We start from the raw sequence: 19698 nt of genomic DNA on the forward strand, positions 1-19698 counted from the left end.
CCCAACAGATGCTAAACAGATAGAAAGGCTGCCAAAAGCTGAAAGCATTGCATAGTCTCCATCTCACATTCAGTGTCATTTAAATTCAGGTGTTAATCTCTGCCTAGTTTATTGAAATCTACGAAAGTGAGAAAAGATCACATTTTAGTGATGATTCAGACATCCAAAATCTTTTTCTTTTTTTTTAATGTATGTTAACTAATTTCCATTAACTTCTAGTTTGTAATGTAACTTAAATTTGGCTAAGTAAGAATAACCAAATTTAGAAGAAATCCTATATCAGATAAGTCTTTGCCTTTGCTTTGTTTATAGAGATATAGCTTATGCGCCAGAGGTCTGTAGAGGCTTCAGAACTCATAGAAGACTTAAGGATGATTAAGATGATAAAATGTGTGTCCACATAAAATAAATATGAAAGATGGATGAATGTTCTGAACTTTCACTTAACAGTAGTGGGAATGTGCTAGATGAAATTCATTGAATATACTGATAATTTGAACTCTTTATCAAAGGCTTAAAAACTGTTTACTGTGCAAAACTGTCACGAGTAAAGATATCTAGGAATATTCGAACTTTATGTCCCCTAAATAATATATCATTTTTCTGCTTTGTGAACTGTAGAAAACATTGAAGATCTAAGAAGACTTAATAAAAATATTCTTTTATAAATCATCCTAAACTGGGATGCAGAAGTCTTCATGAAAAATTAATCTTTTACACATTTAAGGAAATTGTTATAAACAGAGGGTGAAAACTCAGCACAGAATTGTTTGTTTGTTCACTTGTTTTGTTACACTTTCACTTTAGATAGGAAGGTTCCCCCTTTGTATCTAGCACTGCTAAAAAAATATTCCTCACACCCTCAGGAGCAAGTTATTACCCTCATTCAAACAAAACTTTACTGAGGATACACTGTGTACTTCACAGAATCACAGAAGGGCTGAGGTGTCCCATCAGGTCCCATGGAGGTGTTTTTCTCTAGTTCATTTAAATGTACCCTTCATTAATCCTTCACTACTTTGGGTGTCTTCATTTCTCCATGCTTTCCCACAGGTCTCGGGTGCCTGCGATTCCTGAAGGCTTACCAGTGAAGACCAAGGCCAAGAAGGCATTGAGAACCTCAGCCTTCTCCATGCCCTTGGTCACCAGGTCCCCTGCCCCATTCAGCAGCGGGTCCATGGTTTTTTTCCCCAGTCTGTCTTTTGCTGCCAATAGACCTGTAGAAGTCATTCTGTGGCTTTTTACTTTCCTCACCGGATTCAACTCCAGACGGGCTTTGGCTTTCCTAACCCTTTCTAATCCTATATTGTTTCTGACAATTTAAAAAAGATGTTGAAGGTTTTCCTCTTTAGCTAGTGTCTTACGATTATTGAAGACTAAAATGCAGTTAGTTGTAGTTGAAATAACAGAATGACTGTTTCTGAGGATCAGCTTCCTCCTATTTATGAAGGGAATTTTTTAGCAGCTTCAGTTTCTTTCTGCGGGAAAAGCAATAGCGCTTTGTGAAGCCTTGGAGTTCCTATACCACATGTAGGAGAAAGCATTTTGTAAATTGGGTAGAACTGACAAAGAGAAATATTTTTTTCAGATGGTTCTAGCAAAATGAAAAAGAGAAAATGTAAAGTCAAGTCCCCCCTTCCTAATTCTCTATATGATAGTTGCTAGGTGACATCACCTTTAGCAATTACAGTTAGATATGTAAAATGCTAATGGCACATTACCCTTAAGGTGTTTTGCAGAACATGCCCTGGAAGCAGTAATTTAAGAGGTAATAGAGGCACTTGACAACTCTTAGTGAAAGCAGTAGCTTGAAAATCACACATTTGCAGGCCTTTAGGTGCAGTCTCATAAGGCTCTCAAAAACCAAGAGGTTCACTACAGCATTCTTCTTGCATTCATGTTTTTGCGAATGGAAATGAGCTCCGTTGCCTGTCTTGTGAAAACATTAGCCGAGAGGCATGCGTTGAAAGAAACAACAGCAAGATCAAGCAGTGGTGAATGTAGAAGTAGGAGGACTTGTTAGAAGCAACAGGGACTTGGGGTCTATGGGCTGTTTTGCAAGAATGTGTAAATATTAAAGAATGATTAAAACAACGTAATGGAACGAGAAGCCAGAAGGGTCTCCTCCTGGGTTTGGTTTCCTAGCAAACGCAAAACCTGAATTTTATTTGAGGTTTGAAAACCTTTTGATGAACCCTGAGCTTTGAGCACAGCTGGGGTGATTTATGGCTTTGTGATTTCAATCTGTAACAGGCAGAACTTTGCTGGGTTGTCCTGCAGTTTTGAATTTTTGAGGTTTCAGATGTGAGTCATTAGCTTTTTCAGCCCTTCACTGTAAATCTTTTAGCAGATACAATTTTTCTCCCAGCTGTTCATTCAGACATAACATATAAATAAAAATTAAGGAAAATAAAGCAACCCCACAACCTGCTAAACAGGGTTCAAACAAATAAAAGTCAGTTCTATTTTCTGTTCAGTTTTACTTGCCTACTTTATCTAATGTTGTAGTTTTCAAGTCACAGGTGGTGCTTTCGAGAGAAAACAAAGTTGGCAAGATAGGAATTTCTCAAACTGAGTAGGGTTAACCAGGCTGTGCCTTGAAGAGATGGTAACAGCTTGTTTTTCTCAGGGCTTTGCTGGTTTTAAATAGTATGCCTGTGCAAAGTTAACATAATCTGTATTTGCATATTGCTCCTAATTTGAGTCATGCCAAAGCACAGAAAGCATGTGAAGCACTGCTTGTGTCTCAGCTGGAAGGTTTATCAGTTGTTACTGGAGTTAGCGGCTGCTTCTGTGGTGCTTGCTTGGTAGCACAAAGACCAAAACACATTAATGCTATTAGTCATTCTTACCTCTCTCCCAATTCATATGCAATTACTTACAGCAATTCATAGGGAAGCTCAATGAAACATCTTGTAAGTGCATTGCCAATGGGGATACAGATGGCCAAGTGTTACTTTGGGGGTGGTAACTTAAGGACAGATGAAATGAGTTAGCCACTGAAGGTGCATCCTCTCTGTCAACATGCTGTAAATGAAGCGCGCCTAGGACCCTGCTCTGTCCCTGAGGCCAGCTCTCCTGGGAAAGCTTGTGTCCGTGCTAATAAACTCTCCCAGTCTGTACGCAGGGTGAAGGTAGGGAACTGCCACCTGGAAGTGGACCATGGAGAGTCTTCATTTGAAAGGATGCCTGAGGGTTGCTTGGAAGAGTGCTAGCTGGGCCAGACCAAAATCTTCACAGGGACCTTTCTAACAATTTAACAACATACACAATGCCAGTGCCTGGGAACATTCCTTGGAAGCATTCAATATTCAAGTACTGATACAGCCTCAATGTCTTTCAAGATATTGGCAAAGTCTTGTTTTTCGTTAACTCAAATAAAAAACTTACTATAGGAAATGCAATGTATACTTGCTATTTGAGCATGAAATAGTGCATATAGTCCTGTTTCACTGTCAGCTTGTGTGTGGTTTTGAGCACTAATGTCTATTGATGGCCAAATCTTTCCTGACAGTTTGTCAGGAACCTACTCTGCAATATGAATCTGATGGCCCAATGCAGATGAGACATAAGATTTGTTTTGGCCTGTTGCCAAGACAGCTGGCAGGAAAAAAACAGTATCCTAGGGAATAAGTACACATCATTCTTGAACCAGAAACTGCTAGTTGCAGCACCAAGCATATTTTACAGGAAGCAAAAATAAATTGTGTTTTTCAGTTTGTACCACACAACAATAAAAATTCATATTAATGCAACATTTTTATGGTAGGATGGTTTGACCTTGAGAATGCAGCTACCATTCATGGTTTATGCCAAGCATATGCTTACATAGTAATAGCTTCTCCCATTGATTCAACAAATGAAAGTGTTCTGTTCTTGAGTAATAATTCTGACTTCCATGTGCAGAGCCACATGTGTCGCACATAGAGCCTCCTCTGTTCTCTATATCCACGTTCTCCTGGAGTCTTTTCCCCTGTAACTGTCTGACTGGTGGTGTGATATACGCAGCGAATATCAGAACCTGTTTTTCCGCTTTCTAATTAAAGCAGACGTACTTTTGACGAAAGGTAATCTGGGAGGTACCTCAGTATGGTGGTTAAAAATGTACCTCATTGCAAGTTTGAATTTCAAATGAAGAATATACTTTTGTGCCTTACTAAAGTAAGGCCTTAATGCCCATGAAAGCTAATAATACAATATAATTTATCTCACATTCATTCCAGGGCACAGGTCTAAAAAGTGTCACTTTCAGATATTAGTATTGGAACTATCTCAGTGCCTAAAAAGTCACCATGTTTTTCTTTTTCCTTTCTTTTTTTCAGCTGTGGGATCTACTGCAGAAGTTGCAATTCATCATGACATACATTGCTCCCTGGCAGATTGCCTGGGGATCATCGTTCCATGTTTTTGCTCAGCTCTTTGCAATACCTCATATCCTTTATATATATGTATTGGTTTTGTTTATTCTTAAATTCCTCTTCATGTATGTAATTTATTTACAGTGTTTGAAGAAGGTGCAAAATTCCTAGGTAACTTATTTTCAAATGTGAAAATGCTTGGAGCATCTCCTGAGAAATACAGTTTTCTGTCTTTCTTGACTGCATGGGATCGGAAACTGGGAAACTGAACTCTGACTCAAACTGGTCTGTTTATGCCTGCTCACTTCCTACCCAGCCACATTCTGCAGATCACTTCCATAGTCCTCAGCACTGACTTTTGATGCATCCAGAAAGAAACATTGTGACTGACATCTTAGCTCCAACTTGAGTGGACTTTTATGTATGCAGAAGCTAGTTTTGTAAAGTGCTGGGTGTATGGCTGACTGAGCTCTAAAATATAGGTTACGTTCTCAGTTGCTTCTAGTTGGTATCTCAGATACAAATTCATTTCAACGAGCCAATTTCTGTTGCAAATGTCCTGATCCCCCCCCCCCCCACTTCAACACCACCCGGACTTTAAAATTTTAATGTACATTTTTCATTGTGGTCCTGAGAAACATTCTCCTTTTTAACATTTCTGCTCTGTTTTATGAGTAACGACATAAATTCATCAACACTAAAGCAGTCCTTTAGGAACAGTCTGTTTCAGTGCCTGTTCCAGGCCCGTGAATGTTAGTTTTGTGGATATGGAGAGTAAAACACACAGTTCAATGACCTCCAAATGTCTGTAGGGTTAAAAAATATATATTGGATTTTTGGAACAAAAATTTTCAGCTTAAAGTCTAATTCAGTTACAAACTTGATTTAATACAGGAAAAAGATAAAAAAATGAAATAAAACACTTTAACTGAACAAATTTAACTTCACTGACATCTAAAGCATTTTCAGAGACTAACTTTTTCTTCCTTCCCTCCCAACCAAAGTTGTGGAAGAAGAGTTGATGAAGTGGTTTTAGTTCAGACCTACCAAAGAGTTTACTTTGTACTGTTTATTAGATATACACACTTAAGTCATTGTCCCTTTCTTCTCACAGTGTTCCCCCCCCCCCCCCCCCGAGTGATTTCTTCCCTCTGCTTTTTGCTGTGATATATTGAATCATATGCAACATTGATTAACAATGCTTATGCTTCTAGATAGGAAGAATAAATAGGAGGCTTGGACAGAGGGAAAGCTTTAGATTGTCTATTTATGAAAGGAAAGTATTATAAAAACAGTGATCTGTCTGAGCATTTTGAGTGATTTGTAGCAAATTCTTCCAGAAATTCACAACAAAAAATTATTTTCATCTCTGTTGTAGGTGTGAATTGCAGGAGAAATGTGCGTAATGTTATTTAGCAAAACATTTAAGAACTATGATTATATTTCAATGAGTTTCCCTTTGGTCACAAATATTTTGTGCGGTGATAACTTTACTCTTGATAAAAGTGCCAATTAAACTTTGCAGAATGGAGAGTAGTTAACTAAGGGGGGTTTAGTCTGTTTACACAGTTATTGCTAAAGCGATCTAGACTAGCTTTCTATTATTTATATTTATAGTGTGCTTTGTAAATGGAAATCTATCTTTAAGGCAATGTTGCAATTAAGATACTGGTTAAACACCCAAATTACTATTCCCACAACAACAACAACAACTCTGTCTTTTTGCATGGTATTTTTATTTGCTGTTACCATAACCCTGCAAACAGTAATGATGAATGCACATTGCAGTTTGCAGATGTACTAAGCTTGCCATTTCTTTGCAGAGTTAATTATCTGTGGCTCTTAATTGCCTAAATCACATCTGCAAATGGGACATAAATTTTTAAATTTTGAAGTGCCTGGGTGAACTTTTGCCATAGAGCTCAGTGATATGAGTAGTTCTGGATGCGTTAACACATTTGATTCCGACGTGCAGGGCATGAAGGGTAACACACGTGGAGCTTTGCCTGGTGGAGGTTGTGGAGCCTCCACCATTAGAGATCTTCAGGAATTTGGACGAACGTCTGTCAGGAGTCATATAGGTTTAGCTGATCCTGACTTATGACTGCTAGATGGACTAGGTGACTCCTCAAAGTCCTTCCTAATCCTGAAAGACCAGGAACGGGAATGGTCTTCTGGCTGGAGGAGATCTGCGACTTCACTTCCCAGTGTTTAAAGGGGTAAGACAAGTTTACATGTTTAATTATCAGCACAGTGAGAAAGTCAGTGTAGTTTGTAGTCAAAGGAGGGTTTTATCTAATAAATGAATAGTGAGATTTGGGAAGAAAGGATTTTGTAGTTCAGATTATGCTGTTTATGAGAGTTTCTGCTTTGGTTCTTTCAGGGTTACAGCTCTAACATCAGAAAAGGAAGCCCTGTGACACTCAGTTCTCCCATTCTCTAGGTGATCGTGTACCTGGAAGTGACCAAACATGTTTGGCCTATACTAATTGCAATTTTAAAATGTGGGGTTTGAGAAACAGAGGATTTGGGCTGGCCTTACTGCATAGTTTTGTGTTAAAAGAAGGGGATGGAAGATTTTTAAAATGTCAGTCTTTCAGTTACTTTTTTTGAAGCTGATTTGAATTTAAACAGATTTTAAATGATAAGAATTAATCCTCAGATACAATGTTTTATTTAATGTTGAAAAGTTTTTAGTTGTTTTTTCTCAAAATTTGATTTTGGCCATCTTAAAAAGAAAATCCATTATTCACAAAGAAACAACTTCTGCTTCTACACAATATAACCTAAACGAAGATGGTACACAGGAAAACAGGCTTGGGACATAGCGTAAGAAAGTATGCCTGTAAGGTTTTGGTACTTCTTTTATATTTTTTACTTAGACATAATTAAAGCATTGGTATTAAAAAAAATACCTAATAAAAGCAAATTGGATACCAACAAATAAAAAACCCTTGCTGACAGATAATTGCCCACTGTACACATCAACTATATGTAAGGGAGTCAGGTGCTGTTACTTGCTTTCATGACATGCTTACATATAAGAAACAGTTAAAATTACTCTTCACAAGTCAAATGGGAAATGTCTTCCTACCTACATTTGGTAGAGCACTATGTCTTTTAGCAAAAATAAAACTGTTGCTACTGATTATGTCTTAGACACAAACAGTTCACAGTGGAGTCCTAAATGTCATTATTCATGATGGTGGCAATTTTTAAATCAATCATGACATTAGAACTGTCTTTAGAAAACTTGATTTGCTGTCCTTATCTGTCCTTCTTGTTCTCTTTTTGTCTCTTCAGCTCCCATGCCTCCTTCCTTTATCTGACACTTGTAAATACTTATTCATCTTTCACAGCCAAGGCTGGTTATGACTGCAGTGTAATGTGACAGTTTAACTTTTTTGATGCACTTGCCTCCTGCTCTGTGCTCTCTGTTGCTTTTTGAACTGTAGACTCTGAGGGCAGCTCAATTTCCAATTTCTCTAATGCACAAAGACACTGTTCCAGACAACTCTCTTTTAATAAGTTTGAGGGATTTGAAAGATATCTTTTGGCAAATATTTGTTTGTAGATTTTGCAAATTGCTTTGAAATCATGGCTAGCTAGCCTTTTTGTGGAAATACTGTGTCACAAATGATGCTACGTGTGTTAAAATATTTTTTGTGGAGTCTCAGAGACTGTGGGACACACATGCAGGATATTACTATGAGAGGGTAAGCTAAAAGGTGATTTATGGGGTTATTGGGTGATTTGACCTTAATTTTTAGTTTGAGCTGCACTTGATTGCTCTACTTTGATAGTGCCTCCTTAGTTCATTGCTTCCTTACTTAGCACCTTCCTCCCAAGAGAGGTGTAAGGAAGGACAACTGGTCTCTTACAACAAATTGGAAACCTTTTTCCTGAGATTTCATGGATGTGGTATGAATTAATGAAGAATTAAAGCCTCACATTTCAATTACTTGGGTTTTTTTAATTACGTTCCTTATAACTTGCATCTTTTTCAGTATCCTTATGCCTCTCCTAACTTGCTTTCCGGCAATGTCAAATATGACTTTACATTTAAATAAGTTATGGATTTAGGCATTCATTATGATGTTTATGTGTGATATTTAGTATTCCTCTGTCCTCACCTTCTCATTTAATGTATTTTTCAAAAAGCATGAAATGCTGAACATTTTTTGCCTTTTGGTCAGCATGGACTATTAAATTGTCAGTAAGAATTAACATGAAAGCATGATTTTAAGTCAGCAGGCTGGATTATAGAGGCATAGCTGTTTCTCCACATACTAGGTCATTCCAAAATAAGCAGAAACTCACAGAACAGAATACCAGACACATCGGGAGCAAGACGCCAGTGCAGAGAACAAAGAATTTCCAAGAAAGTGATATTTTTGAGGGGTTTATGTTTTAAACTCTGTGTCAGACTCTGGAAGGGCACTTTTTGTTATAGAAGGTACACTAGGTAGCTGGAAGAGGGCACTTACTGCTCTGCCTATGCTCAGGATCTGTCCTCAGGCAGAGATTAGACAGGGTCACCCTGCTAATAACGTACTCTGTTCAAACACGTCGCCTCCATTACAACTGTGTAACATTGAAGAGCCACCGATTACATGCTGGTAATGGGCAATTTGGCACTGCCTGCCTTCTTTTCCTTTCCTTACCACCTCTTTGGTAAAATAAATAACAACAAAAAAGTGAAAATAAGTAGTTCAAAGAGCTGCTTCAACAGTGGTTTAAAAGTATAATGAAATCATTTGTGTTACCTTAACTTGCAATTTTCAGACTCTGCTATGCTTTTTTTTCAAACTCTGGCCACTTCAGTCTTTTCTACACCACTGAGTCCGTTTCTTGGTAGCGTCATCTTCATCGCATCATATGCAAGACCGATCAAGTTCTGGGAGAAAAACTACAAGTAAGACTATTCAAAAATTTTCTACACTTGTTATTTGTAAAGGTTTTGCTCTCATTAGTTTCATTTCTGGAGTTATTTTTCTTTCTGAAGATAATCCTTAAATTGTTGTAGGGCATGAGAGGTTAATCTTTGAATCTTGATTCTGGTGTTTTACTATTTCATGGTTATTTGGTTATTTCTGAAAACGTATTTAAACAATTATCGGTACATTACAGATGAGGTGTCATGTTGCATTTGTTGTACAGACATACAGTAACGAAGCTGTGAAAAAAAAAAACCAAAACAGTAAAACTCCCAGTTGTCAGCCTTTTTGTCTTGCTAGCTAGTGTTAGCAACTAAATCTGTGAAGGCTTTGGCACTAGAAGTCAGGGTACATTAATATGTTTTATACTAGCCTGATTAAATGTTACCATTTGGGATGTGGCAGGTAACTCTCATAGTGAAGTGATGATGAGCGTGCATTGTCGTTACTTGCTACATCTGATCTTGGGGTTTATGAGTTGGTTGTTTATGTCATATTTTAGCTGCCATTTATTCAGTTTGACAAGGACGTAAACACAGAATATTGAAAAGATTGACTAAAGAGCTTCTGCTCCTTCTACCCAGTAGGATTTGAAAGCTCTTGGTAACTGGGATCTAATGGGCTCCCAAAAGAGTACTAGAGACAGGGAAGCACTTCCCTTTGCAGATAGAGATAGTTTTTGCAAGGGGTGAATGAGCAGTCTGCAGCGTTAGGGGCTGGATTCAGTGATTAAGGTGGGCCTTTTGAGTCCTGTGCTCTGGGCAGTGCATGAGCTCTTCACCCCCTGCTAACATGTAACGAGGCTTGGAGTAATTTATTGCAGCTGCAGAACAGCGGTTTGAGGCAAAAAGTGAAAATGGTATTGGCCAAATCAGGACTTGGCCGGACCAGTGAAAAGTGCGATACACTTTCCACACTTCTTGTATCAGTGCCACTGATGTATCTGAGCACCTCAGGAGAATTCAAAACTGAAAATTACAGTGATTGATTTTTCCATCTTCTCGGGGAAAGGGTCTGATTAGTTTGAAGAGTTTTATTTTGTTTGGTTTTGACTTGTATCAGTGAGTGAATATGTACTTACCTATAAAGAAATTACTCGGACAAAGCCAAGTTGTGTAAAGAGGCTTTGTATTTGTTTCTGAATATGATGAGATTTGTGGAAACCTTTTGAGGGGAGCTGAGTTTTGTACACTGGGGCCAGATCTTAACAAAATTCTCTCACACATCTTTTTTGGGGGGTCAACACATTTATTATTTCATAGGAATGAAGTTGAGGGGAGTCATGGAAAGGCAGGAAGCTACCACTAATCCCACAGACAGCTTTATGTTATTGGAACGATATTGAGTAGGAAGTAGAGATTTTAACATCTGCTACATTTTATTTTAACCAGAGCATTTTGAAGGCATGTGGCTTCTTCTCTAGGTACCAGTTAGAGAATCAAACTCAGCTGTAGGCACATCACTTCTATATAGCTAGGTTAGTGTAGAATCTGTGTTATTGCAGATGGAAAGAGAGGGGACCGTTTTCATTTGCTTTTGGTTTGACTGAGGCTTTTGGGACGAGGTGAACAGAAGATATTAAAAGGAAATTTCAAAAGATGGTTGATGCTTGACACTTAAATAAGGGGGTGTGTGTCTTGTTTTCATCAGTACTGACCATCTGTGACTCCCGCTAAGGGAATAAGTTGGTGCTAAAAATTTTTGAAAGCAAAGCTAATTATTTTACCCATAAACTGTAAAACCCCAAGTGCAAAACCTGGAACCCTTTTAATACTTTAAACCACCACTACTTGTCCTTTCAAAATAAGCAGTTATTACAAATTTGTCTTCAACGTGAATGTTAAATTAGATTCTAAAAAAAATTGTGCTTTGCTGTTTGTTAGAAATTCTAGTGTATCTTTCATGATCTTCTCACTTAAAACATAAAACCCACAACTTTGCCCCTCAAAAACCTTTCATAAGTAGAAAACAGCCTTGTAGAAGATTCAGATAGTCATCAAGTGAAATAAATGTTTGCCTGAACCTGTGGCATCCTACATACGCAGATGTAATGACTCCTCCTAAATTTGTATTCATTTTGTCTCTAGCACTTCTGATTCTCCTTTGCCTCACTTCCATTTCAGTATTTCATTGTTCACATGAAGAACTGACCAGAGCAAGTGAGCGTTGGACTGAAAAACTCCTGGTTCATTAAAGGGACACAGTGAAAAGACAGAAAAAGGCAAGGGAAGGGAGTAATTTTGTATTAACATTAGGGAAATTTTCTACAAAATACTTAAAATAATTGAATTGAGATGGGCCTTGCCTTACTGCTTTAAATCTTGACCCTTCAACATCTAAAAACTCAAAGGGATGGCATAATTGCTTTCCTTCAGAGCTGTGGAGTTAAATAGGATCAGGAACTTGAGCTGGAGTGGAAAGTTGTTCTGGCTCCTGCACTGACCAGACTTTGGGCTGCAGTGCCCTACAGCCAGATGTGCATTGAGTTTTCAGGTGCTGTAAGTCAAAACAGAACAAACAGATGGGGAAGGTGGTGTATAGATTTCCTTTTTGGAGTGCATTGACAGTTAGTTTTGCCAAGTTCAGCTCAGGGTATTCATGGAAAGTCACAGGTTCACTACAATGCAGTCTGAGGTAACACTCATACGAAGCAGAAGCTCTGGAAGATTTTTTTGCTATTTCCACACTCATTGCCTGTTGACAGGAGCTTTTGCCCAGGGGAAAGCTACCTTCAGTGTGCTTTATATAGCTTTTTTTGGTTTGCTTGCTTTGCATACTCATTTTCAAACACTTCCTTGCTGTATTGATGACTACATTAAATTATCACATTTGTATTAGCTACACAAAACCTCATTTACGTTTATATGAAGATAGAGGTAGTCAATTCCATGGTTATATTTTTTATAATTTAACCTCTTAATTGGACTAACTGAAAACAGTTTTGACAAGCAGTCTAGATAGCAAAATATCATGGTTTTGTTTTTCTTCCAAGTAATAAATTAGATTGCTTTCTTAGACTGTCATATCTGTTCATCAGTATATGCACACATTGCTGCTGTCAAGCAGACTTCATTTTTTCTTTGTTTCACTTAAGGAAAACTTAATTTTTGCATCTCACTTGGGCAAACAGTGTGAAATTAGATAAGGAAAAACCATCCAGTTCACTTTCTGTAAAGTGAATCCAAAGTTGAAGCTTTGGACGTTAGCAAGTAGGGAGTGGTATGTTCATTAATAGAGCTGGGCTATTAGGCCAGTAGCCCAAGTGGTGAGCAACTGCTCCATCTGTTCCTTAAAGCGTTGGTTTGGTTGTCTCTACCTGGTGTTTTCTAGGTGCACACTAACACATCTTGCATTTCTGGTGTTTCTTTTAGTCCCACTTTTTCTGCTGGCTAAAGAGGAGTTTGATCCCTCAGGTTTCTGACTGGGCATCTGCCACTCTAGATGATGTGAGCTGGAGCTGAGAGTCTTAGAGAATTAAAATGATGGCTTGTTTGTTTTTTCAAGGCAGTGGAGGAACTCAAGCGGGTTTAAAAAAAAAAAAAAGATTCATTTTGACAGTAAGCAAACTGTGAAATTCCTAGCAAGCTCTTCAAAATTCGGGAATCATACTGTGCCTGTTTGTGCTCTTGCGGTGTGTGCACAGAGCATGGGTGTTCTTCCCTGCAATCAGCAGATGCTGTTTGTTTACAGTGTGCGCTTTGGTACTCACTGTGTGCAGAGTCTAGTACACCAATACATCACTGAGTTCAGGGATCTTTCAGGGGCGAAAGGGAAGAGTGACTTTAAGAAGAAGAAAAATAAGGCAATAAGGAAGGTAAGAAAACAACTTCTCATGCCACCACTTTTTTACAGCTTTTGCTGCCATTGTTGAAAAGAGAGGCGTGTAAAATCAGAAAGCTGGCCTGCTGCTCATGAGCTGATTGCCTCATGGGAGTTCAACTATGAGAAATTTTCTTTTTCTTTTTCTTTTCTTTTTTTTTTAAAGTTTGATGCGACACTGGCTTTGTCCTCCCATTAGCCTGGGTCCTGCTTCCCAGTTTGAAAAGTCTTGTTTCAGTCTTTATTTTCACAGCTGTTGGAATGATTAGGCTGTAGATGTCAGAGAGAGAAAAGGAAATAGCAGTAAATCTTGTTTAATGTATAGGCACTTTAAAGCATAAAGTGTTTGTTCAAACGCTGTTGTTCCATTCCTCTGCTTTGCTTTTTTTCTTAAATATTTTGTCATGCTGCGGCCTGAATCTGTACCTCTCCTACCTCCCTCTTATCTTGCTTTGTATCTTGGATATGGCAATGGACAGAACAGTGTAGGAAGTTTACTTTCCTTCCCCAGTGGGTCTAACCGCTGGATCACGTTGAGCAGCCTGTTCTTTGCTGCAGCTGTGACTCGTCCCTGCAAACAGCAAACTGCCACCAGGAATCTGGAGATTTCACTGCCTACAAGCCGCTCATCTTTCCTGCTCCTTCCTGTTTCTATTCTTTCTCGGTCATCTGGTTCAGTGCCTATTTTTGGGTAAGGCACAGCTTGCATTTTCTTTGAAGGGTCTTGGGTGAATTACAATGTGGTGTAACTGAATTAGTTAGGTGTGTCTAAAGAGGCTGTGATTAAATTGCCAGTTATCTCAGAATGGCATGACAGGATACCTCTCTGTGTTTGAGAATATGTGAACAAGCCTTTCTTTTCTCCATCTTTTTAAAAAGTGTAACACTGTGTTATTGTTCCAGTCATTGTGGTCTGGAAAACAGCCACCTGTAAGTTTAATACAGCTGGGAACGGAGGGCGAGGAAAAGCTGCCTGGCCTCAAATCTAGTGCAGCTGGTGTTTTCTTTTTTCCTACCAGCTCACTTAACCTGCCCATCGTGGACAGCTTGCAGGTGGAACGGGAATAGTTTTCCCAGTGTAAACGTAGTTCAGGTTGACCTCACAATTATGCACGTGTGTGGGAAAAGGAGTTGTGAAAAGTACCTGACTGCTCCCTCCCTTTTTCCCATAAAATAACAGGCCTTCCACTTCCAAATGCTTATTTTTAACACACCCTAGTGGATCTGGTTTCCTTGTGAGCCTGCTCATCTGTTACAGCTGCTAAAACCCCTGCTCCTAACACAAAATGTCATTCTGTCCATGGGCCTTGTTTGGGAGCTGCACGTTCAGACCTTTCAAGTTCTTTTCAGGGCTGGATTTCTTTAGTCTTTTCTTGCTATGTTGTTTGATTTTTCATGTGTTCTTAGACCTCCATAGTGGTGGTGTTTACAGAGGAACAACTGCAGCAGATGTTTATAGTTCAGTAATATCTTGGACATTGATTTGTAATGAATACTTTAAAGAAAGGTACATTAACCTCTGAAGACAATAGTTATAGCATAACCTAAGCATAGGAGATCCTTTTTTCCCATAATCGACAGCAGTTAGTGTTTGCCTTATTTCCTCAAATAGCACTTCAGAAATGTTATACTCTGACTACTGTCACTGCCTGTTCTCCTTACTTAGGGTTCAAACTTTTCTGAATGCTTCCAGCCACCTGTGACATGAAAGCCACATTGCAGCCCTGAGTTTTACTGTTCATTGCCATCGGTTTAGTTTCTTCTGAACTGTTTCTCTTTCTCTGCTAATTTTTGTGTTTCTTTCTGATGGCTTCTGTTTCTATACTGTTTTTTATGAACTGACCAGAAAGAAGCACTGTATTCCAGTTGCACGACTTTAGAGTGTACTGAGGTTCTAGTTCCTTTGTTATCAGCTATTGCTCATTTTTATGAATGCTAGCCCCTTTGATGACTGTGGCTCTTTTAAGAGAGGCCTTCGCTGAGTTGGCCTTGGGGCTCCTCCAGGCTTTTATTGAGTGTTAAGTTAATTTAGAACTCGGCAAAATACTATAAATAAGTATCAGCGTGTAGATAAAACCAAAATAGGTGCTTATTAGTGCCTGGGACTTACAAGTCAAAGCAAATAGGACCAATGAATGAACAGTTTTTAGTCTGAATTATTGGTGTGTTGTCTTCAAATCAGAAGGGCTGCCTGGTCCTGTTCACAAAGCATGTGGAATTTGGAGAGAGTCTTTCTGGAGACATCAGAGGGATTTAGATCCTTGAGCATCCAGCCTAGACTAGTACTGAGGGATGCTTAGGCCTGGCTTGGGTGCTCTTGGGTATAGCATTCCTGCTGACTATAGTGGCACTCCCTGGCTGGCCATGATGCAAAAGCTGAAACTTTAGCAAGTTACTGCTATTTTTCCTTCATTACTCTTCTAACTGGCAGATTTCCCAATAAAGATGATTTCTTGGGAAAAAAAATGCTCCTCTGTTGAAACAATGGTATAAACTGGTCGTTGAGAAGTTGCACCCTGTTCTCCAGGTGCATGTGTGGCCATGGTTCTGGCACTGGAGGAGAAAACAGAGAAAACCAAAATGTTTGAAGGACAAGGAACTTCTTTGTCCGTACTTCAGCCTTAGTTCTTCATGAGCCCTCTGAAGTTACATGTTTTTCATTACTTACTCATCTGACTCTCTTCTCAAGACCCATCCCTGTATCCTCCCTGCTGTAAAGCCTATCTGCTATACATCTTCACATTGTGCACCACCAGCACTGCCCATGGCCTCGTACGTGCAACACTTGCCTGCTTTAGGAGTCTTTATTCCCTTTCAGCAGGGGTGTAGGGCTTTGAGGAGTGACAAAGCCACAGCATTCAGGTGTGGGAGGTGTTGCTTCAGGTAAAGCCCCAGGCTAAAAGAAGCCCTACTAGAAATTACGTTCCCCTCAGCATCTTGAACTGTGATCTCCCCTGGAGTGAGTGACCCTGTGTGCACGTGTGCCCCTTTCGCTGCTGGCTGTAGCATGGAGGTGTGTACATCTCCTCTCCAACCCTGCCCTTACCTCATTGCTTGACTCCATATGTGGAGTCACACCAAACTGGGAAAACGTGAGGGCTGTCTGGGAAAGGATGGGCGAGGAAAAGCAAGCACCTTTAACCAAATAGATGTGGTATTAAAATGTTTTCTGAGTTGCCACTCAAGGGAGGCTATACAAAATTCAAAGTTGTATTTTAACTGTTTGGCAGTATCTCTTTAACTGGTAACATCTCTTCTTCTCAAATTTTGCCCCTGGCAGTCAATAAAACAAAATGAGGCTAATTGAATAGGAGCCATATGTGTGATAATTAATTGGGAGTGCATTCTGATTCAGTGCTCTGTAGTTCCCTGCCGAGTTAAAGATGCATTCACATCTCCAATTCACTGAATCATTCTAAGAGGACAGAATAAAGACAGAAGGGAGGCATCAGAGAGAGAATGCATGCTGAGGCCAGGCAGGAACACAAGCAGAGATCAAAACCACAAGCGGGATAAATGAAAAGGGAAAGGGATGGGCAAAAAAGGAAAAGGCGTGCAGTGAAAAATCTGAGAGGATAATGCAACAGTCATTGATAAGCAGGAACTCAGACCTATAGAGGAAAAGAAATCATGAGCATGATAGAAGAGGACTTTTAAAGATATTCGGAAAGGAAGGCAGCAACAGGGCATAAGAGAAAGATGAGAATGGACTCATAAATCAGAAATAGGATGCATGTAATATTTTAAGGGCTTGTGTGGATATACAGTGGCACTAAAATTTTGTAAGCTGCTCATCTAATGCTTAGCTTCCAAATTATGTAGATCTAATGAGATCAAGTAAATTCATGAAATTTCTGTCATGTCGAGTATTGGAAACCTGTTGAAATGGATTGATTGAATTTCCGTAAGAATAAGTGTTCTCATCAAGCGTTCATCCCGTTCACTTGGATAATGCAGATCATCTCCTGTTTTAGATTTAACTGAATCAGACATTTAGGGGCAAGCTGAGGTTCCGAGCACTAAACTCAAACCTTCCATTCAAGAAGGTGCTTACTCAAGCAACTTTTGTCAAGATGTGAAGACAGGGGAAAAGCTGAGATCACAGAGGAGATGTTCAGCAAGTGTAACTGTTTTAACTGAGGTGATACGTAAGTTATGTACAGACAGCAGCAGGGAATAATTCATGCTATAGCTTGCTCAAGTCCTGCATGTTTCCTGATGTGCAAGGGTACGTGCATCTCTCTGTGTGGAGTAAAGGAGGTAAACACCTTGCTCTCATTTGCTGAAGCAGCTCCCAACATTTTGGTCATATTTTTTTGCTCTCTGATCTTGCTCTCTTTTTCTGGTGAAGACTTCACTGGGACTTTTCTCATCACCTCCTTTCTACTCTCCAGGTCCTTACAGTTTCTCAGGCTTTTGCCACTTCACTCATGGGCCCATCAGCCAGTGCAGAGCCCAAGTGAATTAGTCCTGCAGAGCTCTGGGTACAGCGTAGTACCTTTCCTATAATGTTTGTGCTGGCTCACAATGGGAAAACCAGAAAAAAACACTCACCTGCACTATTTCAGATGCATGTTTTTGTGTGTAATTAAGACATTTGCTTTTTGAATTAAAAGTACCTCTATGAATTGCAGACAGTGAGTATAGCTGTGATGTAGGGTCCTGCACTAAGCCCCTTCCTTACAGGAATGTCAGGGTCCCAGCCCTTTTTCACTGACACAAGAGTGAACACAAATGTCTCTGTGCAGTTGGCGTAATCCTTCCACTTGCAAAGCTTCTTATATTTCTTAGTATAAAATATCTGGAGATCATGACAAAATGTCTTTTAAAAGAAAAAGCATACTCAGACAAGGGGAAAGAAATTAAGTAGCAAGGTAGGCAAGACAAAAGCGGGGATATTGATGACATTTTGGTAAAGCATTAGTGAATATTTTCAAGTACACAGGTGCTTAAATGGCCTGGCTTACAAATAAGAGGTGAATTCCCCAGCTAAACCTTTGAATGTCAGAGCACTTAGGTGGGCTGTTCAATCCATGTTTGGGCACTCACACCTCTCTTGCATCCCTTTTGCTGCAGGAGCACAGAAACTGCATCTTCAGGAAAGGCTTCAGAATATGCCATATAAACATGCTCAGTAGTATCTCAGCAAATGACCACAAGCCTGATTTGTACATCTACTTTTAAAAAACCCAAACCAAACAAAAAACCCCCGCCAAACAAACCACAAAAAAACCAAAAACCAAACCCAAGAAGCTCTCAGAATGAATTATAGAAACCTTTTTAAGAAAGTAAAGAAACCCTAAGAGCAGGAAACATTATTGATAATAAGATCTTCCTGTGTTTTAAAAGGATCCTTCAACAACGCTGTCTTTAATAACTGGTACTTTTTATATATCTTAGTGCCCTCCCCCAGTTTCCTAGTGTGCAATCAAAGCCACTTTTTATTATTGTTAGATGAAACACTGGAGCAGTCAAGGAAGGAGGGGAGGAAGAAAGCATGAAAAATAAAAATCAGAGCGAGTGATCAGGAAGAAGTTGCTTTCATTATTAAGATATCTTTCTTTATTAATGTGAGTTAAACCTAAGGCATATCTTCCATGCAGCTGTCCAGAAAACCTGGCCATGGTTATGCACGAAGGGGCTGTCAGCCTTTGCTGTTATAATCGCACTGAAATCATTCTGCGTTTTAGATGAAATTGATTTAAAACTACTTGGGCACCCTTACGCTTCCAATTAGTACCATCGTTTTTGCCTCTGGTGTCCTTCAGATAATCATAGATGCCTGCTTATTCTGCCATTTCCTCATTCTCCCTCCTGCCTCGCTGTTGTAGCCTACTACTACTGTGTTTTTAATGCTAAACCTTCCGTTCATAGTGCCAGCAGCGTAAGATATTCACATGGAAATGTTGAGGATTTTTTTTTTCCAGACTCTCATGAATAATCATAGGGCTGCAACATAGTAAAGTTTTTCTCTGTTAGATTTGCCTGTTAGATGTCATGGAAAGACAGATTAAAATTCATTGGACGCAGACAAAGAAAAACTTTGGATCTACCCTAGAAAGGCATCTCTTCTATCCCTCAGAGGGGAACTGCTTTTCTTTGTTTTGTTCTCTTTCAAAGTAGAGATCCCCTTCTTCACAGCAAGAATCCTGGAAATCTTGAATTTGTGTTTTGGGGAAAAACCCATCAACAGCAAGGCAGATAGAACAGCTGCAATTTTATTTTCATCTTCAGGAAATAAGAACAGCAATGAATTTTTTTTTTTTTCTTGCCCTCAATTTGCCTGGTTCTCAGCATCCGCTGTATGTTCCCCAGGCTGCCTGAATCCCCCTCGGTCTTTTTTATGCCTTTCTAAGGAAATTGGGAGAGTAAAGTGGGAGAAGAAAGTCTTTCCAGGTTGAAAAACGAGGCAGTATTTTTGGACAAGGGAAGCACAGGAGGTGACTTCATCCTTTTGCAATGGGAAGTGATAGTTATAATGACATGAACAATGCTATGCAAACCAGTGGATTATCTCAGTGCCCATGTAAATGCTGGATTAAAAGAGCATGAGATAGATATTTCAGGAACTAAGCAGGATGTTG

The 19698-nt window shown here is 39.3% G+C and overlaps 1 protein-coding gene across 1 annotated transcript in view; it reads left to right on the forward strand.

Moving 5' to 3' along the window:
• Positions 1-19698, forward strand: part of PCNXL2 (pecanex-like 2 (Drosophila)) — a 157046-nt gene that overhangs the window by 95291 nt on the left and 42057 nt on the right. The window contains exons 22-23 of the mRNA XM_010562953.1: positions 4323-4433; positions 9146-9273. Coding sequence (XP_010561255.1) covers positions 4323-4433; positions 9146-9273 — 239 coding nt within the window. The remainder of the gene's footprint in view (positions 1-4322; positions 4434-9145; positions 9274-19698) is intronic.

This window comes from Haliaeetus leucocephalus, unplaced genomic scaffold (genome assembly GCF_000737465.1).
Source record: "Haliaeetus leucocephalus isolate CR32 unplaced genomic scaffold, Haliaeetus_leucocephalus-4.0 Scaffold162, whole genome shotgun sequence".
In the NCBI taxonomy this organism is placed as follows: Eukaryota; Metazoa; Chordata; class Aves; order Accipitriformes; family Accipitridae; genus Haliaeetus; species Haliaeetus leucocephalus.